Source organism: Mercenaria mercenaria, chromosome 10 (assembly GCF_021730395.1).
Source record: "Mercenaria mercenaria strain notata chromosome 10, MADL_Memer_1, whole genome shotgun sequence".
Taxonomy (NCBI): Eukaryota; Metazoa; Mollusca; class Bivalvia; order Venerida; family Veneridae; genus Mercenaria; species Mercenaria mercenaria.
Genome location: NC_069370.1, coordinates 70,320,775 through 70,341,891, shown reverse-complemented (window position 1 = coordinate 70,341,891; position 21,117 = coordinate 70,320,775). Strand labels below are relative to the sequence as shown.

Here is a 21,117-nt window from a genome sequence, read left to right as displayed (position 1 = left end):
ATTGGAAAGTAACATCTATGTTGTACCACAGATAAGTGGTCTTGGTTTTTCCCTACGGTCAATTATAAAAAAGTTACAATATAAGTTATTTATAGTAACAACTAAGGGAAGTTAATCTTAAAAAAAAAAAAAAAAAAAAAAAAAAAAAAAAAAAAAATTGTAAGTCCTCACAAAAATCTTTACCAGGTAGAGACTGGTCAAAATAAACCTCAAAATTGGATGTAGCATGCATATTGTACTACAGAAAAGTGGTCTCGATTTTTCCCTATGACTAGTAATGAAAAAGTTACAATATAAGCTATTTATAGTAACAACAAAGGGAAGTAATTCGAAAGAAGAGAACTGCGCATGACACTTCGTCTTATGATGGTGTATAATTGTGTCAAGTTACATCAAAATCCCTCCATGCATGAAGAAGAAATGCTTCGGACAAAGTCATTCTTGTATCTGACCTTTGGCCTCTAAGTGTGACCTTGACCTTAGACCTAGGGACCTGGTTCTTGCGCATGACACTACGTCTCGTGGTGGTGAACATTTGTGCCAAGTTATATCAAAATCCCTCTATGCATGAAGAAGACATGCTCCGGACAAGGTTTTAATTCTTGTATCCTTTGACCTCTAAGTGTGACCTTGACCTTAGACCTAGAGACCTGGTTCTTGCGCATGACACTCCGCCTCATGGTGGTGAACATTTGTGCCAAGTTATATCAAAATCCCTCTATGCATGAAGAAGAAATGCTCCGGACAAAGTTTTCATTCTTGTATCCTTTGACCTCTAAGTGTGACCTTGACCTTAGACCTAGGGACCTGGTTCTTGCGCATGACACTCCTTCTCATGATGATGAACAATTGTGCCAACTTTCATCAAAATCCCTCTATGCATGAAGAAGATATGCTCCGGACAAAGTCATTCTTGAATTTGACCTTTGACCTCTAAGTGTGACCTTGACCTTAGACCTAGGGACCTGGTTCTTGCGCATGACACTCCGTCTCATGATGGTGAACAACTGTGCCAAGTTTCATCAAAATCCCTTCATGCATGTAGAAGATATGCTCCGGACAAGGTCTGTGGACGCCGCCCGCCCGCCCGCCAGGGGCGTTCCCATAATACGTCCCGTTTTTCAAACGGGCGTATAAAAACATTGCCAGCAAGTTTGGTGAAGATCGGATGAAAACTGTTTCGACTTCGAGAGCGGACATGCTTTGGACGTCGACTGCCCGCCCGCCAGGGGTGTTCATATAATACGGTCAGCTCTTTCAGAGACGGGCGTAAAAAAATATGCTTCGACAGAGAACTCGAACCCACAACACTGACTGGTAGCTGAACGCTGCCCGCACAGCTCCGGGCACCGAAAATTAATTTTCGGAAACATACCTTACATCGTTATTTATTTATGCTCAGGACACAAAATATGATGGCTAATTGTGACCTTATTGCTCAATGTGTGACCTTGACCGTTGACCTACAGCCCGTTCAACGCGCTGCACATCAGGTCATCGCTATCTACCTATATGTTAAGTTTTGAAGTCAGTACCTTTAATGGTCATAGTTATCCTCCAGCCATATATAATGACGGACGGATGCACCATCACGTAATACGTTCCATTTTTCCGCAACAGGCATTAGAGAACCATACAATGATGCTACAGTTCAAGTTTGGCGAGGATCCATCCACAGGTTCAGAAGTCGTTTAAAGCTTTTTCTATTTTTTAGCTCACCTGTCACGTAGTGACAAGGTGAGCTTTTGAGGTCGCCCTTCGTCTGTCCACAATTTCTTGTGAACACGATTGACCACATTTTGCAATAAATTTTAATTAACATTGCACACAACTTGTATTGGCATAGTATCTCGATTCCTTTCGAAAACTGGCCAGATCTCATCAAGGTTTCCAGAGTTACGGCCCCTTCAAGGGCCAAAATTTGCTAAATTGGCTTGTGAACAAGATTGAGACATCTAGAAATCAATTTTAAACTTGTACTGGCATAATATCTCGGTTCCTTTTGAAAACTGGCCAGATCCAATCATGGGTTCCAGAGTTATGGCCCCTGAAAGGGCCAAAATTTGCTATTTTTAGATTGTGAACACAATAGAGACCATATTTTGCGATCAGCTTTATTCAAACTTGCACACAACCTGTACTGGCATATCTCGGCTCCTTTTGAAAACTGGCGAGATCCCATCACGGGTTCCAGAGTTGTAGCCCCTGAAAGGGCCAAAAATCGCTATTTTTGGCTTGTGAACACGATTGACCACATTTTGTAATCAACTTTAATCAAACTTGCACCCAACTTGTATTGGCATAATACCTCAGTTCTTTCGAAACTGGCCAGATACTATCATGGGTTCCAGAGTTATGGCCCCTTAAAGGGCCAAAATTTGCTATTTTGGCTTTTGCAGCCATACAGAGACTTCATTTATGGTTTGATTTGATACAAACTTGCAAAATATCTTTAACAATAGATTTTGGAGTCAATGATGAATGCGTCAGATCCAATCATGGGTTCCGGCCCCTGAAAGTGACAAAATTTGTTAATTTTTACCTTGTGAACACGATAGAAGTGACATTTTACATTTGATTTTAACCACATTTACACACAACTTACGTCACTATAAGATCTTGGTTCCTTTCGAAAACAGGCTGGATTTCATTATAGGTTCTAGTTACTGCCCATGAAAAGGGGCAAAATTTTCTGTTCTGACCCTTTCAGCCATATAGGTTTCATTTATGCATTCATTTGATACAAACTTGCACAGAATGTTTATCTTGATGATCTCTAGGCCAAAGTCGAAACTGGGTCATGTGGGGTTAAAAGCTAGTTCACCAAGTCAAATCAAAGGAAAAGTTTGTTAACACCCTAGAGGCCACATTTATGATCCTGTCTTCATGAAACTTGGTCAGAATGTTTATCTTGACGATTCCTAGGCAAAGTTCAACAGGTGAGCGATATAGGGTCATCATGACCCTCTTGTTTAGTTCTGAAAGTTGAATTAAGTCTGGTGTAGATACATTATGTGGTTCATGAGCTGTTCAAGGGTTTTTTTTATTTTAGCTTTGGTTCTGGTCTGGCCAAGACCCAAAAGGCATGAAGCCATTTGTATGAAATTGACAAAATTTATAGACACTGGACCATCCACATATACTAATAGCTCACCCTGAACAAGAGTCCAGGCGAGCTAAAAAAAGTGTACCATTTGTGCAAAATAACCCAGATGTATTGCATGCAACTGCCAAAGTAATTTCTTCCTCTGAACAATTTTGCACCATATATGCTCCTGGAGAATTATTTTTCGAACATTTGGAATTAAATGTAGTTAAGATACACATTTTGCCTTTACACCGATGGGAAGCGACTTTCATGCTGGCTTTTTTTACCCAGTTGTTTTTTTACAGTTCATTCTCATCATTCCACCATAAAGACCTATCGAGCTTGTGGAACAAGCGCTACAGCGGCAAATGACTTTTTCCTTCTGGTCCAGATAAAAACTATAAATCAGAACCATTTAGACAAACGGAGTCAACAATAACCACAGCCCCTTACAATTCACACTGACAAGTCTGTTCGCAGTTTCAAGATACAGCTAAAACACTGCTGAAAGTAAACTGAAAACTATGACGTCTTTACATGTTTATTTTTCTCTCCATCATTTCCTTTTATCTATACAATCATCTTTTTTCAACATTTCAAAGCACTTTTTTTTCAGGACAAGTAATGCCTGTTTCAAAAAACAAACTTCAGTCACATGAAGTATTATGAAAATCTGGACAGACTGTTTATACTTGTCTACCGCACTTTTTAACTTTATTCAAGCGGAAGTCAAAACTATGTTCAGTCAACAATTTTAGGTAATTAAACAAATATATAATTTCACATGATCAGATCAAAGAATATATTACAGTAAATATCAAGTTGAACACATTTTTAACAAATGAACACATACAGGTGAACACATGATCAGATACGCAAAGGTAACTTACAGTACAAATTGGTCCCGTCCCCAGCTAAACATTTCCCTGTATCTACATATATAAAGGATATATGTACACAAATAGAAAACATTAAAAATTTCAACAGACAGAATTGGAAACATTAAATATTTTGAAATTGTAGTGATACATAAAATGTATTATTTTAACAGTGTCCATAATAAATATGTAAATATAATAGCACTGCTTTAGGGAACTATTTTGGAAACTTTCATAATATTTTACACAAGAAAACTCTGTATACTACAGGTAATACACCATGTATCTGTATCTAATGACTCAAACAGCAATAAAATACATACTAGTAGACCAGACATACAGCTGTTGAGTAATTTTACCAAGTAAAATGGTGATATCACAATTTACTATGTAGAAAGGGTTTTACAAGAGTACCTAAATTTCCTTTAATTCAACCCAATTCTTAAGGTAGACTTAACAGAAACTAGTAATAAAGTTACAGCGTTTTAAACAAGAAGAGTCTATCTCAGTCTACTACATAGTTCGGATGCACAACAAGGAATGGGTCGTCTTCCTTGATCAGACTTTCTTCATCTTGTTTTGATCTTTTTCCAAGTCCAGTCTGGGTAAGCTCAATTAGAACATGATCCTACAAAGTAAAAGTTAGTGCTACATCAATACACTTTAAAACCTCTATAACCCTGCAAATGTACTGGAGCTTTTAATAATTCCTATAATATTCGATTCAGTAAAGTTAAAAAGTTTCAATGCCATCATTCACAGTCAAATCTGTGTTGAGACCATCAATTTCATATCCAATGTACACATCTACAGTGTACAGTATAATACTGTATTTAATGAATTCTGAACACCGGTAAATAAGGAACTCCTGTTATTCTCTGAATGGTCTTTTACGAGACATCTGTCTCATAAAGCAATTTTCTCTATTATACACGTACGACAGGTCTGACCATTATTGAATCAAGCCGCTTTCTCTATTACCTCTGTAGAGCTACCAAACTACAGCAAGTCTGTCACTGCACATAATTTCTTAATATTTTAAAGCAATCATTCTCAAGTTTCTAGAATTTCCACGGCAAAACAAGTTCGAGTCAGTATTCATAAACAACATAATTCAAGATATAACATGTTATCCAAATAGCATTCACAACAAGTCAAACTCGGATAATTTTAAATCCTACAATATCTAGACTCTGCTTTTAACAATTACAACTTTTTTTTATAACTTACATGATGCACTAGGCGGTCCAAAACTTTCTCTACCACAGATTTCTTCTCAATAAGCTCCGCCTCTGACTCTATTTCACTCTCCATCTCCCCAAGATACCAACTGATCAGATTACTACGCCGTAATCCAGCACTGTCTGTATCTGAAATATGATTAAGACTTGACATAATAAGAATTATTTACAATATGATTACACACCAACTTGATAATTACATTACTATGATATGACCCAGACCACAAGTCAAGCAACTGAACCTACCAGCAAAGGACGGATGCAAGATTCTGATTTTTACAGGTCTTTCTCTGCCTGAGCAGTATTTCTTTTAATTGATAAGCAGTTCTTTACTTCTATTTCTGGTTCAATATTACTGAATAACTTGTGTATTCTGGCACATTTCATGCATAGTACCAGTCACTTAGTAACAGATCAAAGGTTACAACCACTGAGTAAACAAAGATGTGCTCCAGTGGAGAACCGCCAATATTTTACAAGCAAGAAGCTGGCAGGCTGATATGAAATAATTCAAATTCAACAGCAGCTTGCACCATTGTAACTTTAACAGATTTCAAGATTTTCTTTAATCAAACATTTTAAATGGCTACCAAATTTCATTTGGATTTGATTTAGTGTCATTATTGCTAAAAGCATTTTTTCTACCAATATCTTATCCTTACAACATCTACACGTGCAGGAAACACATCACAATGTTCTCCCATAAGAAAACTGGTGAAGACTAAAGGACATGTTTACAATGTCCGTATCAGTAGACTTCAATAAAATTTGACACTGTAAATATCTAATTAGGAGCTCATAAAGGTTACCCTGTGTCACATCAATCGATTATCTTCCACTGACATACAATAGAAACAAGGTACCATCATATAGCTATTATTTTACTGCACAATGTTAATAAAAGAACAAACGTAGCCATACCCTCGGATTCCTCCTCTGATTTTCTCATGTAAAGCACCATTAGGTTAGCCATCTGTTTATATTCATCATATGACAATTTGAGGCCCTTCTTTGGATGTCCTGCTGCAGCTGGCGTCTCTTCCGGTTGATCAGCTGCTGGTGGAGTATCTGAAATATTTTTCAGTTTTAGGGCAATACTTACAGTAATATAATACTAAAGTCTAGACTTACTTGCACATATCTACCAGTAATTGCAATTTGTAGTTTAAGGTTCAGACCTGTAATCACCCTCTGGTTCATTAGGAAAGCTATGTGCTAGTCAAGCTGTATTTACGTCCGAAGTCTCAACAATCTGTGGCCATACAGAAATTGCCAAATCATTTAAGTCCACTAACTTAATTAAACTGAGACTTTCCCTTTAAATGCAAGCTTCTGTACTGAAGTATTTTTTTCAAGTCAAGTCTCTTTGGTCCATCTACAACAATTCAAATCTTATTTGTAACTGTGACAAAGCCACAAACTCCACTGCTTACCATAAATACAATAATGGAAATCGGTTAAGATATTTAAAGGACTGTCCATATTGGATCAAAAACATTATCCAATTCTTTTTCTTTTGTTTTTCTTTCCCCAAACTGTTTTTCATGTAATTCCAACACACTAAACTCAGTTTCACTAAATGTTAATTCTGCTGCAATGTTGCTGTTTCACAAGTTCTCACTGTCACCAAGCCACCAAATTTTGAACTAATTTTCTTATCATCACAGAAATATCATTTACAGGAACTAAAAGCGTATTTGAAAAGAACATACAATAAAACTCCACTCGCTCAAGAAGGAATGGCTCAAGTACCATGGCTGGCTTGAGCAAGCTGTGTGGTCCCCTGGTGATTTCAGAGTTTTAGACTGCTTGACAGTCTTAGTAAGAATTTTGCTATTCCCGAGAAATTTTGAGTGATTGGTGTTTTACTGTGATACACAAGATGTACTTACTTTCGTCTACCTCCATCTCAACATCTTGTTCTGTCTCTTCCTCCTCCTCCTCAAGGTGTATGTCTGGTTGTTCTACCCTGATAATTGATTTGTTTAACAACCGGAACGCCTCCTTTACATGCTTTGGCTGAACCTGCATATGTGAAACAAAACTTTGTCATCCATGTATCACCCCAATACACTAGCTTTTTAGCAATAATTTAACTGCTTCATTTAGATTTCAGTTAAATATGAAATTCTTGGAAAGTACAATATGATTCTTTGTTTCTTGGCAAGTACAACATGATCCAGATTCACCAAAAGTACATGATTTCAGATTATTGGCAAATGCAGAATGATGCAAAGATTTATGGCAAGTTCAGTAAATTTTTTTTAGAATGCCTGGATCCTTGGAAAGGACAGTATGATACCCCAATTCCTGGCAAGTACAATATGACATTAGTTATCTTACAAATGACTTATTTATCATCGTACCTCATCCTGACAGTGCATCCTAGCCATGCCCTCCGAGAGTCGAATCATGCTCTCCAACTGTCGTACTGTGATCCTCCATGCAGACTTTGCAGCCCCAGTACCGTCTCTCTGCCTCAATCTTTTATACTCCTCAATCATATAGTCCTGTGCTTCTTTACTGATCTGTTGATGATAAAGTCAACATACAATAGTTAACGCTAGAGTGGTGGAACCTATGCTCGCGGTATTCCTATGCTCGCGGTATTTCGATGAATACGCTCTCTGCAGAAGCACAGATAAAAATATTTCATCATGCTATGTTCAACACCGACCAGTGGTGAAATGCCTTTACAACAAACGTAGCGATAGCCGCGCGTGCCGCTCACGTGACGTATACAGCAGCCGATACATTTTACGCAATCTGTATCCGTCGCACAAATCTCAGACAAATATGTCAAAATAACCCAACTAAATTTAGTTTTTTAGAAATCATGCATTACAGTCAGATGTAAGATACATTTAAGAGCAAGATGTGATGAATGTGACGCCTGGCTACAATACGAGTGCCTGTCGAACCATGAAAAGATCGATGTTGATCTTAGTATTTTGACAAAGTCCAAATGGCTTTTTCTGAGATGTAGGGAGGAGTAATTTTCCTACAGACAAAAGAAGTGTCGGAAACATTAGTGAGTTATTCACGGTCGTTGTTTGAATCATTAATACTTGAACATTCTGTTTTATATAACATTATTATACGTTTATAAGCTTTTTCCTAATAGTGACTCCATTTCTGTAAGGGAAATATACACATAGAGGCACATACTAAATTTTATCCTCATTTCTTTTGTTTTTCACATAATAAATGAGTAATGTTCTAAATATTATATTCGCATATGCTTGTTTGTTCATTTTTAGCCTGCTGAATGTTTTTTTCGCCCTTAGTTTAATAGATAAAACATACCGCCAGCATAGGTTCCCTTCAGGGCGAATTTTCACTTTTTCACTTATGCCGTGTCGATAGCTCACGAGACGACTAAGTCACGTGATGACGCACATCAACAATATGTTTCGATAATAGGAGGATAACTTTATGTTTTTGTATAGGCAAATCGAAATAATAATTTTTTCTTGTTTCTTAAAAAGATAATATATGTACAAAATACCGCGAGCATAGGTTCCACCACTCTACTTCATACTCGCAACCATTTAAATTTAAAAATTGCTGCTTTCATGAAATCAGAGAAAATGAAACCATTTCCAATTTACAATGAGGCAAAGATTTGCTCTGCATGAATTCAAATTATTATGGATTAGAAACAATATCCAGTAGCCAATATTAAGCAAAGTTTTCAATCCAATTTTCAAAACAAAGACGGACCTCCTAAATACCCCCACATAACCTCCAGGTAAGCCACTTTGATACTAAGTTTTTCCAATGTCAATTAAATTGGTCAAAAATTTCTTCATCCCTACCTTCAGTATCTATATGATTTGGCAAAAGCTATAATCTGTCTTGAAGGAATCATCTAGGCTGTAAACAACCAACTGTACTTACCTTTGGCTTGAACTGCCTGGCGAACATCAAGTATCTCATTATATCTTCTACACAGTAAACACGGTCTACCGATTCCTCATTACGGCTGTGCAAGTCTACAATACGTCGAGCAATCGCATAATCTGTCACCTGAAAATATTAAGTTTTATCAATTTTAGAGAAACTAGAAAGATCCTACTTCCGATTATTTTGCATCTAAGAAAATTGCAGCATATTTCATGTTAAACAATGACCAAATCACTGCCAAATCAATGTCATAGATCAGTATTGAAAAACTGAAGAAATAGGTAGTTGGCAAGCCAAATGTTACATGGTTTGTGGAGATCTTATCATATTTGGGCACTGGTCCATCTGGAGGGAAAATTCGCATTGTATCAACTAAAATACAAGAATTCACATCACAATCAAAATATTTTTCTTAAATACGTTACATTTAAAAGGAATAGGACTCAAAGCACTTTTTTTTTGGTTGGTGGTGGTGGTGAGAACAGTTTTCATAAAAAAACTATTTTGGCCCAAATGGGACACAGGATACACTGTCTCAAAAAATCAATCAGAAATTCATACATGTTACAGATTTCAATAAATATACCCTTCCAGGGCTAGTACTTTATGCAAGTGCAATAAATTTTAACTTGAAAATATTTAACTTTACTTGCAGTTTTCATCAACCGTTCGTTTTCCTTGATAGCCTATGGGAAACTAAAACCTTTAATGGGGAAGTTTGCACTGATCTATGGTTAATTTGGAATTTTTGTTATAAATATAAAATTATTTTTTTCCATTGTCACTCTGTCAATAAGCTTTTTACGACGACATTTACCATTTACGAAAGTCTTTTACTACCTCTGTGCTCGATACGATTCATCCTCATTTAGTTAGATATTCATGATGGAAGTTTCAAGCATAAATTAGTGTGAATTATCGACAATTAATCCAAATGCCAGCAAGCCATCATACTTTCAACTTGGTTTTTTCTCAAGATACAAGAAAGTGCATTAAGGAAATTGAGATAAACTGGTACTGTTTTTGCCAAAACATCTTTTATTGCTATCACATATTTTAGAAAAAACAAGGAGCTGCATTTCCAAAACACAGGACCATTCCCCACAGAAATTTGACCAAAGATGATGTTTTTCTCTTCAAGTATTAAGTTTAAAGGTGAAGATCATATAATAGTCAAGGTCATCTTTATATAGATCTGTTTGTAAGTCTTGCAACAAGGTCTGTAGAGCAAGTATGAACTCAACTTGGGTCATTTATGTGGGCTGCAGAACCTAAATAAAATGTTATTATAACAGGTTTTAAGTCAGAGGCTCAAGGTCATTTATACATAGGCCAGTCTGTAAGTCTTACCACAAGGACTGTCGAGTTTTGAGTATGAACTAAATCAGGTCACTTATGTGGGCTATAGGCAACCTGGTTTGTATGGACAGCAAAGATATGAAAAACACCGCCAGCATTTTGCAAAATTTTAAATGCTGATTATAAGACCTTTCCTCTTCATAAAGAAAACAATAGTATTTTACACACTTACTTCATTGCATTCATCAACAAGTATGAAGAAAAGATCAAATCTTGACATGATTGGTGCAGTAAGCGTAATGTTCTGCTTCAGTGATTTTGATCGGTCATACCTTCCACCAATAGGGTTAGCTGCGGCTAGAATAGATGTCCTTGCATTCAAGGTTGCCTGTAAAATAAGAGACAAATAGTAACAGATGTAGTTATCAACTAGAATCCTGAAGATGAAATCAAGCCAACAGTGCCCTCACAGTATTTTATGAAGCATGACTTATCAAAAGATAATACAACTTACATTGGAGATCTGTGTCTGTCAGATTTTAAACTGACAAACATTTAGATAACTTTCCACGACTGGCTTCATATCTCATTTATAGCCTCAAACCAATAAAATACAGGCTTACTAAAGCCCTACACCTTTCACCTAACCAAGTAAAATTTCTGCTCTTCATCATCAAGATCAATTCCAATGGACAGAGAGCGTCTAATTTCATTTTTCAACTACTTCAAGCTAGATTATTGTTCTGTAGTATTTGAAACTCTTTACATAAATCCAAAATTCCCAACATTTTTATATAACATTAAAGAACAAGACCCAAATTTATTATTACACATGAAAAGTATTCTGCTGTTTATAACTTATTTTACTTACCCTAACACCTGCTTTAGTTATAGAGATCGTCTGTTGTTCCATAGCTTCATGAATAGCCACCTGATCTTTTGGGTCCATCTTGTCAAACTCATCAATACAGCAGACACCATTATCTGCTAACATGAGAGCACCTGCCTCAATTACGAACTCGTGAGATTCTTCATCCTTTACAACAGCAGCTGTCAAACCTGCCGCAGTACTTGCCTTTCCACTTGTGTATACTGCACGCGGACTGAACTCTTCCACCTGCTTAAGGAACTGACTCTTTGCTGTACTTGGATCACCGACAATACAGATATTAATGTCACCTCGTAATTTTGTCAGTTCTAATGTTTGTTTAGCAACTCCACCAAACAGCATTAGTAAAATACCTCGCTTTATTTCATCATTACCTGCAACATAATTATGTCATGCATTAATTATATCAAAGATCTAACAAAGTATCTCAAAGTATACAAAACTCAAGGAAATAAGGTGTGAAAGGAAAATGGAATAAAATGACTGATAATGTGTGCCACAATTAATGAAACGGCCCACATGCTAGGTATCTTTTCTAAGTGTATCTTGACAACATCTTGAGCACAATTTTATACAAGCCAACTGAACACTTGTTTTTCCTGTCAGCAATCTATTTTAGAGGATATGTGCTAGTTTTCTTTGAATACAAGTCCGACAAACTGGTATATGAAAACATTCCAGCTTGGTCATCATTTCACATATTCCAGATAGAGCCACCAATAGGCAAGTTTGTTTCCTCACATGTGATTTCGATCTTTGGTCTCATGGTTATGACTTATGAGATATAGTGGCCATAGGTCCAGCTTTTGAACAGAGACGTGTATATTAGTTACCATGTATTGTAGGGAATAGGCTTGAGCAGAGATTCTGGTAAAGGTTTTTATCTCTAGACATTTCGTATACTTTCTGCCATTCTTCATCTGTCATCTGCTTCTTCACATTTTCTGCAGTCATTTCTTCTTCTTTCAGAGAGCTGCCTCCAAACTGAAAAAAAAAAAACAACGATAATATGCTTTTTCAGGTACAACTATGAAGCAATTAACATACGTCTGTTTAAAGTAAAGTTGAAACATCAATCAATTTCTGAACATGCAGCCATAATATATATGGCCTAAAGCAAATAAGGGTACATTTTAGTGAAGCAAAAAATAAAGTTAGTAAGAAAGAACAATCTTTGCACAAATATAGATTAACAGTAGACTTTTGTGATAAGGCAGCCTGAAACCATTTATGTTTCAAATTTCAGCCAAATCGGATGATCGGTTGAAAATTAATTAACATTTGAAGTTACAGAATTTCTCAAAAAATAGCTTTTTTCGTGTGACATAATCTTTTTTTGTTTTAATATTTTATTTAGAAAATATTCTGTATCAACTGTTTTACACATTTACCATGTTTATACAGTATGTTGACCATAAACCTATGAATGTAAACTACTGAAATATTCAGATTTAGTTTCCAAAAATTTTTTGAACATGTTTCGGAAAGTACCCAAATGAAGCCAAACATCTTAATTTATACCTTTCTCATATATTTATGTGTTAAAAGAAAATATGTTAACATATTAGAAAGTAAAATGTTCTTTTGGATAGCTAATACAATATACTTTAATACAAACATTTCAGTTTTTACATACATTTGCATGTCATTGCACATTAAGTATCCTTTTATGCTTGTTTTTTGTCCCAACCCTAACGGTTTAACAGTCAACTTGTTCCTTTGCTTGCAGAATGTTGTTTTAATGAGTTTTGCATACCTATATTGTCTCATTATATTCCTTAAGACTTATTGTTTGCACTAATATTTCAGATATTGCTGTGTTTCTACTCAACCCAGCATCAGGGCATCCTTAATTTTGTCCCAACCCTAACGCTTTTTTGTCCCAACCCTAACATGCTTTTTTTTAACTTGTTTACTGTAACAGGATTAATGGTAAAATGTTTTAGAGACATTATTTACAACAACATATTCAAGCTTTTTCATATAAAATTTCACTTCAATGTTCTTGTACAAGTCCTTCTACTTTTTCGCATCATATAAGCTGAATATTTCAGGAAACGAAAAGTCAAGTACACGGAAAGACAAAAATAAGGAAAGTGTATCTGAAATTAAACTAAATCTAGTTAATCCTAACTGTAACTTGTTAAAACAGTGCATTTCAATTCATTAATTTAACATATAGCTTTTAGTAAGTCACTTTAAGCCTTCTAGTCAGTACCGTTAGGGTTGGGACGCTTTTTTGGCTTTAATGACAGTTGCTGAATTAATTATGTGTTTTCAAATGCAGGAAAGGAGTACATGACTGTATTAAAAATTAAATTTAAATTAACAACAAAGTTAACATAAAAAAAGAAATCATTAAGCAAAGAAAGTAAAAGTAAAAGCAAATCAAAGGCTGTGGCATACGTAAAATTTAAAGACAATGAAATTGAAATGAGCCGAAAATACGAACAGTAAACTCTGCTTATTACGAACTCCTTGGGGATCTTTCATAATTATGTGCTCCTTACATCCCGAGTTACTTTAGTTATATCCACATAAAATGATTTACTTATAAATGTATGATATATGTAAACTGAAGAAAAGGAATACAACAAACAAGAATTATCAAGTCAGATATGATAAAAGTGGTGACCATCAATTTCACATTTATTTTCTACTGTTGTAGTTTTATATTTCCCCTCCATATCTATTTTTTATTTATGAGCAAGTAACTGAACACAGTGACAGTCTTAATGATATTAATTCAAGAAAGTTGATTTTATCTTACATATCTTAGCTGGAAGAACCATATTATAAACTCAAAGACCATTTTACCTCTACAATCAATCTGTTTTCTGGTTACAATCATGGTAAGTCAGTTACATCCTTGAAAAGCGAGTTTATCTACATATATCATATAAATGCTCACTTTTATTAAGAATCAAATTTAAATCACACAAATACTGCAGAAAATTACATGTATTTTCGATGTATTTCATTTGCCATTAAGATATTAATGCAGGCTTAGATATTCATTTATGCAAGTCTGGCAGGGAAAAATATGATGCAGATGACAAAAGAAAAATCCAAAAACAACATATCTTTTAAAATACTGATACTAAAGAATATGTAGATCTTTATGAATACATGTACACTATTGTCCAGTCTTCCTTTTCCGACAGGAATACTAATATATTGTTCACTTTACCTAAAGATTTGTTTCAACCATTTATATGTACATTAAATAAAAAAATTTAGGACCAGGCCAAACAAATATGCTAGTTATATCCAAAGCTGTTATAACCAGTATTTACTGTAAAATCTAAGAGTGCTCAGTATTAGAACATTGTTTACATTGTGGAATTGACAATACCTTTGAGATCAGTGAATTATACCAGTCATTGCTACAGTTTGCAAGTTTTTAGTTCTCATATTTGTTGAACATACAGCACTATGTCCCAACTCTAACGCTACAAAGACAATTATCTTCATAAAAAAGTGTTAAAAATAAATAATGGTGGTACTATTAACTATATTAAAGTATGTTTTATAGGTTGCTTTGTTATGTTATTAAGTAGTTATGTTGATATTTTTGAGTCGGCTAAAGGCTGAAAGCCTTTTGACGAGTCCTTGCTATCTAACGATTCTCTAAATGGACCAAATAACACAATGAAGGGATGTAGTTCCATTAGATTTCTCAAACTTCAAACAGTTCACTGCATGAATGAAATTAAGTTGTGTCAATTCCATTTGCTATGACCAATATACGATGTAATCTGTCATATTTATGACTTGTAATTGTGCAATACTCGAATGTAACTCATTAAGCATAAATGTGCATTTTAAGAATTGCCCAGGCTTACAAAGCTTGGGTAACATCCAGCGAAAGACAAAAAATAGTTCCACAGGGCTCCAGATAAGATGCGTATTAGCGTAAATTACGTATAGAAATAATGCAAATACGCATGTCTAATAATTTCTAAGCGTATAAAAACGTATATAAAATTACAGAAACGCACACAATGCTTTTTTAAAAACAAAATCTGAATCATCTGGATGCGTTAGGTAACATAGCCGATCAGCCTTAATTCTCCCACATTGAACGTAAACACGCATCGTATGATTTCTATAAACTTTGCGTGAGTTGAATTTTGCAGTCAGTAAACGGATAAATTATCGGAAGAAGAAGCTCTTACTGGTTTGTTTAGTTACTACTGATATTAAAAATGATTTTAATTCTTATTTTTCGAGAAATAAACAAATCGGCGAAACATTATGTTGTATTTTCTTGTAGTTTTTGAAATCGAAAGTAGATCGTCTATGTTTGGCTGCTTTCATGAAACGAAACAACTTTTTAATGAAAAGATTTAAATAAGAGGTAATTTAACCGTAAACTTCAATGTCAGATACTGCCAATTGCTGCTAAATGTCTTCGTATCATCACAATTTGTAAAATATATTGTTCAAACTGGAGAAAAGTGTAATCGTATCCGGATATAATATTTTGGGTAAATATCGAGCTGTGTTATGAAATTTTAAGAAAAAAACTAAAAACAAACTGAAACTGGTAGACTATACTGTCAGTACATCAATCATTAGCCGACTCAGGCCATTCAGGCCTTTGATTGTTCATTCTCGTGACAATTTTTTAAGCTAATGAAAACGATTCATTTTAAAACTTCCTTGTAGTGTAAGATTCTTGACAAGAAAGATCATACTTAGCAATTTACTTTAAATAAGATTATTAAGGAACATTTAACAGTAAGTTGTGAAACAATATTACTGTACAAGGAATGTTTTAAATAAATCTAACCACTTAAAAGCAGCATTTTTATGTTACTGAAAAATGTCCCAACCCTAACATTTTTTGAAGATTCCCTCATTTTGTGATTTTTTCTTAGAAAGGTAAAGGGGAGAATATATTTTTATTGTTGTATTGATTGTTCCCCCAAGGTTATGTTAGAGACACTAAAATGTGAACAACAGTGTTTTAAGCCTTTTGTTATTAGTAAACATAAAACATTTGATATTTTCTTGATAAATACATGTAGCAAAAATAAATCGAAATCAGGTTCAGACTGTAATATTCTTTTATGTTTGTTGACCTAAGTTTCCCTGTATTATGTGAATACTTTCAGTTCTGAAGAAATCTAATTATTAATAACACTAGTCATTTCATAAATTCACATGCATATAACATGTCCCAACCCTAACAGTCAAATTAAAACTACTGGCTAATATCAGAAACTAATATCTTATGGGTGGTTCATATTAGAATAATGAAACTCGACACATACATAGATGTTGCATTGTTTTATGTGTTAAGCTGTTAGTTTTTATTCTACATGTTCATAATTACTCAAAATAAAATTTCTATTTGTCATTATTGACTTTCTTCTATTCATTTTCTGAATTATTTTGAGAAAAAAAATACTGAAAAGCAAATATGGCCCATGTAAAACACAGAAATCCATTTGTTCAAATCATGTGCACCCTAGAATAAGTTTATCTACTGTCAATCATCATTTACTTTGTGACTTTTTCAATGTAATTTTAGCAATTTTTCTTTAATTTTTGTATTAATTTGACAACATCCTTGTAGTGTTTTTCAAAAACGGTCAATTACTTTTCTAAAACCTAACATTTTTATAAACTTTGATGGTTATGCTGTCTAATGAAACTAAAAAAAGTTAATTCAAAGACAATATTTTTTTTGACAAAATGTCACACTTTATTTGCTCTAGGCCATATATAGACCACCTAGACTTGGATCTTACACAGTATTCCTAGAATACATGGAAACTGTCTTTTGAATAAGGCAGCCAGTTTTCCTAGAATACATGGAAACTGTCGTTAGAATAAGGCAGCCAGTTTTCAAAGCTTATGTTTTTCATCTGTGATGAGAATTTTACACAAGTCAGCTAATAAAACATTTTATATGTACTTCTAAAACAAGCCCTCTATTTTCCCTTCAATTACCACCAAAATTCCTGATTTTCCCTACTCCAAGTCAGTATTATGCTCACCCTTGCATTTGTTGAAGTGACTGTACAAGCAAGGTAGGCCATTCTATAGTTCAAGTCGCGAACACCAAGAGCCTTCAGGCCTCGTACACCTTCATTCTCGTATCCAGAGTTGGCAGATACTTTTGCTGATGTCTCAGCTCTGGCTCCTGTATAACACAAAGAAAGATCACTCCAACATTACAGTCTTTTATAAATATTTTCCTCTCAGAATGTATTAAACTATTTTCATAAAACAATTTTTCTACTTTTAAGAGTAACAAAGCATGTTTTTGTGTGATAATTTCAAATTTCAACCATTTAATGATTTTTTTTCCTGCCATTTTTTCTCCTGAAAATGAAAATGTTCTTAAAACTAGAGACCACCATTATTGGTGGAAAACATTTTCTCACATATCAAAAGATGGTTTCTTCTTTTTTATTGGAAATTATTTCTGTCCAAACAAAAGTCTGTTGTTTTTTTTTACTAGAAAAGTGCCCATTCTTTCCAAGATATTAAAATCAGTATAATTACAGAAGAACTTTGCAAATACTAGCCTGGTGTAGACATTGTGCTCACATCTGGTACTACTATCAAAGTTCCTGTAAAGTCACATTTGTCACCAGCCTGTGCCATTTCTACTGCCTCAGCCCGTAACACTACCTCAACACTGAAATAATCAACAAATATGTTATGATTATTATGTTACCCAAATAGTATCATGGTGTATAGTTCAGCATTTGCATCTTTGTTTTGCTGGATCTAAAGTCAACATTGGTCATATGGTGAACTCTGTAGCTTTAAGTCGTGATAGAAGACCCCAGTTGCCCCTTTAGTGCAGGTGTTTGATAGAATGGCTTAAATAGAACCACCGACTCTCCACCAGCCATATGAATTGCCGACTCATAATACCACAATGCATGTAAGTTAGAAATCTTAAGTACACTTGTCACACAGAGGCCCCTAGCTCTAATGAGAACCACAGAAGCCTATTTCAAAATGAATAGCAAACTTTTCCTTTCAGCCTAAAAATGCAACAATGCATCGCCAGTCTGGACAAATACTTGACTGAACACCACCACTCTTCAGACTGGATCGAAAGTTAAATCTTAGTTACATATTAACAAGACAATATGTCAAATCTGTGTAAATTCTGACCTACAGAAGTGTTCTCATTTATATGTAAATACAGAAACTAGTGAGAAGGCAATACCTTCTGGGAATGCTGCCCCTCGGTAACTCTGCTTGTGTTTCTTGTATCCGCACTTTTTGGAAGTCGACAAATCTAGACTTGTTAACATCCAGCATAAACTTTGACCTATTGTTGCAGACTGGATTTCTGCAAATGCTGGGCTGCAGGAATATAAACAAAACTTTTGCAATACATGTTCTTTTTTTTTTTTTACATAGTTGTAAAATAATTGGGTAGATTTGGAACAAGTTAATTTCTCCTAATTAATATCCACTCACAGTAATGATTATAAAACAAGGGAGTTGAACTGTTGTACATCGACTGCTGTTAAATTCCTACCTCAAATTACTATTTGAACAAAATTGAGCTCTTCAGTGATTACATTCCATTTCTGAAAAAGTTCACTTAGACACCAGGAATAAACTGTACCTGTGTGAATTTAAATTGTTGCTCCACATCTTTAATCACAGTTCTACATTCGAGGCACATAAAGGTGCCACTGACGAGCTCAGGATGTACAGGGTGGGTTCTTACTACCTGACCAGTGATACGCAACAGTGTTCCGATTTTAGCAGTTGTTAATTCTCTCACCCTGCAAACAAAAAGTATCATTGAAGTTTTACACTTTGCAGGCAGCATTATAGGAAATGACTCAACCCAGATTCTATGCCTCATCTACTTAGATTATACATGAACACAAAAAAATCCAGACTTACCCAAAGTCTCACATATATATATATACATGTAAACCAGTATAGAGAGAGTAACTAAATGAAAAGAAAAATAATCTGTTCTCGTGCGAAAATTTTAAACTTATTACAGAAAAAAGCAGTCTTCCTAAAGTTACAGTCTGTTAAAAAACGTGCAAATTCCCCCTATCTGATGTGCCCTAAACACTTACTTCAACTTGGATGGAACATCGATAAAACTGACATAGAATTCTTTGTTGGGTGGAATCTGTCCCCAATCTTTTGCATAGTTGCGTACTGCACGGCACAAATACGGGTAAACTCTGAAAGAAATATGAAAATTGCGTTATGATGCAGCAATAATTGAAAACAACAGGATACATCTATTAATGAAGATACTAAATATTTCAAGGGGCGAATGCAAAAGAAGTGCTTTTTCATGTACATGCATTGCATTCACCCCTCCATCCAGACAGTTGAGAATTTCTATGACAATATTTTTGTACATTAACAAGAGCTGTTCGTAAGACAGCCAATGCTAAACTATTCAAATTGCTGTCCCAAAAGCAGGAATATTACCCTAAAGAGTTATACGACTGGATGCTATCACCTAGTTTTATAACCCCAGAGAGACATGTCAAGTTTGTTTTTTTACCAGGATGGGAAGGGGCCCAGGCCTGTGATCTGCGGAAAAAAATAGCTCGGTATTTGGGCAAAGGGGAATAAAAAACCTGATTTAGTCAATTTTTGGGGAAAACTGCATGATTTAAAAGAAATTTTCTGAGTGGAAGGGGCCTATTAACGGCCCCTATTATGAATTTCAATTCAATATCTGCATTCAGGGCTCTCGTCTGCAAAATTTGGGGTCCACTATCTGGACTTTTTATGTCCAAAAGGGGGCATAATTTGGCCAAAATACATGCCAGAGTTGTGGAACTTGACCAAGTGAGGTTGGCAATTGACCAATAGAAGAAAAGTTTCAAAGCTACATGCCTTTAAATGATAGCTATATGTACTTGCATCCAAAACTTTAACCAAGGTGTGACGTTGACGCAGACACAAGGGCGAGTAAAAACCAAACTGCTTTTGAAGCATTTTTCCACTACTTTTTTTAATGCCTACTGCATAGGAACCTGGGCCAAAACTTTTGTGACAGCAAACTGTTTTTAATCAAGACTTCCACTACTCCATTTTCATCTAATCCATTCTAGATTTGGTAAATTGCAATCCGCCCACAGGACCTGCACTACATCAAGCTCCACTTGACATAAAGTGGGCCCTCAAGTTGAGCGCCAAGAACTGTACCCATTTTAAAAGAAATTGCCATTGTAAGACATAATCAGCTAATGAAACTGTGAACATACCTGTAATACTCTTCTAGTACTGTTGTAGCTAACTGCTGGTTGTACTTTTCAACATCCTCAAAGCTAACTGTCAGTGTATTTCTCTCTGGCCTGATCAGTTCTTGTACTTCAGCTAAATATTTCTGCTCCCCATCAACATTAAATCTGGAATAAAAAAAACAAACTAGATGTATGTCAATAGAACACTGGTGCCGCAACTTCTTGTCTCTATGCGTTACCCATTAGGCAGTGATTAGGAGTCCGGTGATGGTACCTCTAGACTACCCGTGCAGGGCTGTCTAAAGGTCCAGTAATCAAAATGAACACTGAAAATGATATTTGCAGAGGAAACTACAATATATCTAAACTAGATGTGTGTCAATAGGACACCAGTGCTCCCACTTCCTGTCAATGTACATGGTTTCAGTACTCTAAAGAGAAATAAATTTAAGATATATTCAGAGCACCAGATGACCAGCATATATATATACCAAATAAAAATGAATAAATATCCAATTAACATCAAAATACAACGTACAAGACAACATAGAAAAGTCCTCAAATGCAAACAGTTTCCCAACTGTGCTTAAGGCACAAAATATCCATC

At 35.1% G+C, this 21,117-nt stretch overlaps 1 protein-coding gene across 1 annotated transcript in view; it reads right to left on the bottom strand.

The window, feature by feature from the left end:
- Nucleotides 1–3,615: 3,615 nt before the first annotated feature.
- Nucleotides 3,616–21,117, bottom strand: part of LOC123561331 (zygotic DNA replication licensing factor mcm6-like) — a 28,625-nt gene continuing 11,123 nt past the window's right edge. Inside the window, exons 2-16 of the mRNA XM_045353629.2 lie at nucleotides 20,532–20,675; nucleotides 19,380–19,490; nucleotides 18,908–19,070; nucleotides 18,500–18,639; nucleotides 17,844–17,956; nucleotides 17,310–17,455; nucleotides 12,135–12,285; nucleotides 11,284–11,675; nucleotides 10,645–10,800; nucleotides 9,108–9,236; nucleotides 7,574–7,735; nucleotides 7,100–7,232; nucleotides 6,129–6,275; nucleotides 5,197–5,336; nucleotides 3,616–4,594 (exon numbers count right to left, since the gene is read on the bottom strand). Coding sequence (XP_045209564.1) covers nucleotides 4,472–4,594; nucleotides 5,197–5,336; nucleotides 6,129–6,275; nucleotides 7,100–7,232; nucleotides 7,574–7,735; nucleotides 9,108–9,236; nucleotides 10,645–10,800; nucleotides 11,284–11,675; nucleotides 12,135–12,285; nucleotides 17,310–17,455; nucleotides 17,844–17,956; nucleotides 18,500–18,639; nucleotides 18,908–19,070; nucleotides 19,380–19,490; nucleotides 20,532–20,675 — 2,350 coding nt within the window. The 3' untranslated portion in view covers nucleotides 3,616–4,471. The remainder of the gene's footprint in view (nucleotides 4,595–5,196; nucleotides 5,337–6,128; nucleotides 6,276–7,099; nucleotides 7,233–7,573; nucleotides 7,736–9,107; nucleotides 9,237–10,644; nucleotides 10,801–11,283; nucleotides 11,676–12,134; nucleotides 12,286–17,309; nucleotides 17,456–17,843; nucleotides 17,957–18,499; nucleotides 18,640–18,907; nucleotides 19,071–19,379; nucleotides 19,491–20,531; nucleotides 20,676–21,117) is intronic.